The sequence below is a fragment of the Sinocyclocheilus rhinocerous genome, unplaced genomic scaffold (genome assembly GCF_001515625.1).
Source record: "Sinocyclocheilus rhinocerous isolate Xijiao unplaced genomic scaffold, SAMN03320098_v1.1 scaffold64, whole genome shotgun sequence".
NCBI lineage: Eukaryota > Metazoa > Chordata > Actinopteri > Cypriniformes > Cyprinidae > Sinocyclocheilus > Sinocyclocheilus rhinocerous.
In genome coordinates, this window is record NW_015659929.1 from 857,112 (window position 1) to 859,971 (window position 2,860).

General features: G+C 40.7%; 1 protein-coding gene across 1 annotated transcript; it reads left to right on the top strand.

The window, feature by feature from the left end:
• The first annotated feature begins 315 nt into the window (after window positions 1-315).
• On the top strand, window positions 316-2,228 carry LOC107724452 (BTB/POZ domain-containing protein KCTD12-like). Its single transcript, XM_016533392.1, has one exon. The coding sequence runs from the start codon at window positions 429-431 to the stop codon at window positions 1,287-1,289; it is 861 nt and encodes a 286-aa protein (XP_016388878.1). The 5' UTR covers window positions 316-428; the 3' UTR covers window positions 1,290-2,228.
• The last annotated feature ends 632 nt before the right edge of the window (window positions 2,229-2,860 follow it).

Below are 2,860 nucleotides of genomic sequence, written 5' to 3' on the forward strand. Positions count from 1 at the left end.
AAGACAAAAGCCGGCTTTTATTCCAACGTTATACCACGAGATGTCGATATTGCCCTTTGTCATATGGAGCGCATGGGAGAAAATGTCAATACTGTAATTTATAAGACACTTTTTACCCTCGGTGTGTGGTGAGAAGATATGTCTTTGCATTTTCCCATTTATTATCTACATTTAAGTGTAATTTATGTCCTTAAACATTATGAGTTCTCAAGAAACATCAGATAAGAGTCAGAGTATAGCATCTAAGAGGCACTGACAGCAGGAGGCACGGCACCAGTTGGTCCTATTTTGCCAATAAAGCGTTAACATCAGCCGTCTTCTCTCCCCTCCCACAACCTATTTAAACAAACATCTGCCCTTATCTTGAGTCTTTAGGAAGCCCGTTGCACACAGTCGCGAATAACTGGCATATCAGCTGAAGAGACGTGATGGCTTTGGCAGATCCCGAGTGTGGAATATCAAACGGCGCGGATTCTGCGTCTCCGTTTTCTGACATTATTGAACTAAATGTGGGAGGACAAGTGTATGTGACACGGCACACGACTTTAATAGCCGTACCGGATTCTCTTCTGTGGAACATGTTTAGTAAGAAAACACCGACAGAGCTGGCACGGGATAGCAAAGGTCGCTTCTTTCTGGACAGGGACGGCTTTCTTTTCCGCTACATTTTAGACTACCTACGGGATTTAAATCTGGTTTTGCCTGACTATTTTCCAGAGAAGAGCAGATTACAGCGGGAGGCTGAGTTTTTTCAGATGCGGGACCTGTCCAAGCTCTTGAGTCCCAAAATGAGTAAAGACAACTCCATCACCGATGAGATCTGCCAGAGTGACTCGGAGGAACCGAGCGTGCCTCCGCTGGTGGGACTCGACGCCTCGCGCACAATGTCCGTCGCCAGCACCGCTCACTCTCCCTCCCTCGAGTCCAAAAAGTCGGGCTACATTACAGTCGGTTACCGGGGCTCATACACAATCGGAAGAGACATACAGACAGACGCCAAATTCAGGCGAGTCGCGAGGATCACGGTGTGCGGGAAGACCTCTCTGGCTAAGGAGGTTTTCGGAGACACTTTGAACGAGAGCAGAGACCCGGACCGCCCTCCGGAGAGGTACACATCGCGCTATTATCTGAAGAATAATTTTCTCGAGCAAGCGTTTGACAAACTGTCAGAGTTTGGCTTCCATATGGTCGCGTGCAGCTCCACTGGCACGTGCGCTTACTCCAGCAATGACCCAAACGAGGACAAAATCTGGACAAGCTACACAGAGTATGTTTTCTGTCGAGAATAAGCCAAAATGTGTCGCATTTAAGTGTGTATTTAGGCATTCCACTACAGGAGTAAAGTTTAATCAGTGTTGGAGAGGTGTATTGGAGTTATTCGAATTCATAAATTTCTAGTTGTGTGCATCATAGGATTGGCTGTTTACTCCTAGACTTTAATAGCCTACTACATGTATTACTAGAATTAACAAATGCAGACTAACTAGCTATCGTTTCACTTCCCTTCATAGCTTCGTTTTGTTTGCAGATAAAGTCATATTCAGATTTGAGGGCCTATTTGTAAAAAGTCCCAGATGTGTTTTGTACTTGCATGCATTTTAAATATTTTTCTTCCCGGGTCAGTAATTTAACGGACGATTCCACTTTGAGGAAATTTAAAGTCTGTTACTGACACATTAGGTAACATTTTGGAAAGACTGTGGCATTCAGCTTCCTTTGTGTTCATCAGACTGGTTGATCTCAATGACACTTTTCCTTCAAGTTCAGTTTCATCTTTTCACTGTGAATAACCGACTAAAACTGAAAAGTTTAATTGCTGCCTTAATTTCTTTAGTAAAATTAAAGTGGTGCCAAAGTTACCTGCAGTCATTCGTTGCACTTTTTTGACCACTTTGGATTTCATTACAGATTAAGAAAATCGAGTGGAACCTCTTAGAACCCAAAATTGAAAGATATGACAACTTTGTAATAGATTACAAAGATGTTACAACATTTTTTTTCTAAAGTGAGGCTTACCTTTTTAGAGCATACAACTGTATTTTATTGAATTTTGCACATATTTTGTTTGGGCGAAGAGTGGGAATTGTTTTTGTTGTTGTTGTTGTTGTTGTCTTAGGTTTACTGCTTCTATGTCTGTATTACAAGAAAGTTCTCTCCTTTTTTCCAGCATTGTAAGCATCTTATATCTGTTGTCTGTTTAAAAGCCGATCATTCAATAAATTGTAATCTGTCAGTCTTTCAGTGTCAGCCTCAATTTTATTTGTTTCCAGTGTGTCTTGTGAAGCTCTAAAAGGCTGGAGGGCTAAACAAGAACATATGTAACCAGCTGCTGAACAACCCAGATTTACTCTTCTGTTTCGTGCAAATGCACCCTCATGCTTTAAGTGCATTCTATTTTTTAAAATACATTTTTGTGGTATAGAAATTTTAATTGGTTCACTGGAAAAATGCATGTTTGAATTTAAATAGGATAAATGATCAAATTGTTTTAACAACATGAAACATTTCTAGCATAACTTTTATCTTAACCATCAAACAATGATAGAGATTGAGGGAGAACATGAATTACAAGGAAATAACTGGGATTAACAAATTGGTCCTCAAGATTGCTTTTTGGACAGATGCAGTATTATTAACTGTGCTCTCAAGAGGTTTGGGGGTCAGCCAGATTATTTCAGTGGCCGATCATGGATCATTGCCAGTACTAATGAATACAATAATTGTACCAATGTACAATAGTTCCCTTTCCGTTTTTTGTGACACAAATATTGTTGAAATGCAGATGGCGCAGCTGTGCACAAATATAGGTGGCATTATCATTTTGAGTGTAAATAATGAAAAGATCCAGCTGCAACGGGTC

Coding starts and splice junctions, on each gene's coding strand:
- LOC107724452 (XM_016533392.1), top strand. CDS start 429: ATGGCTTTGGCAGATCCCGAGTGTGGAATATCAAACGGCGCGGATTCT.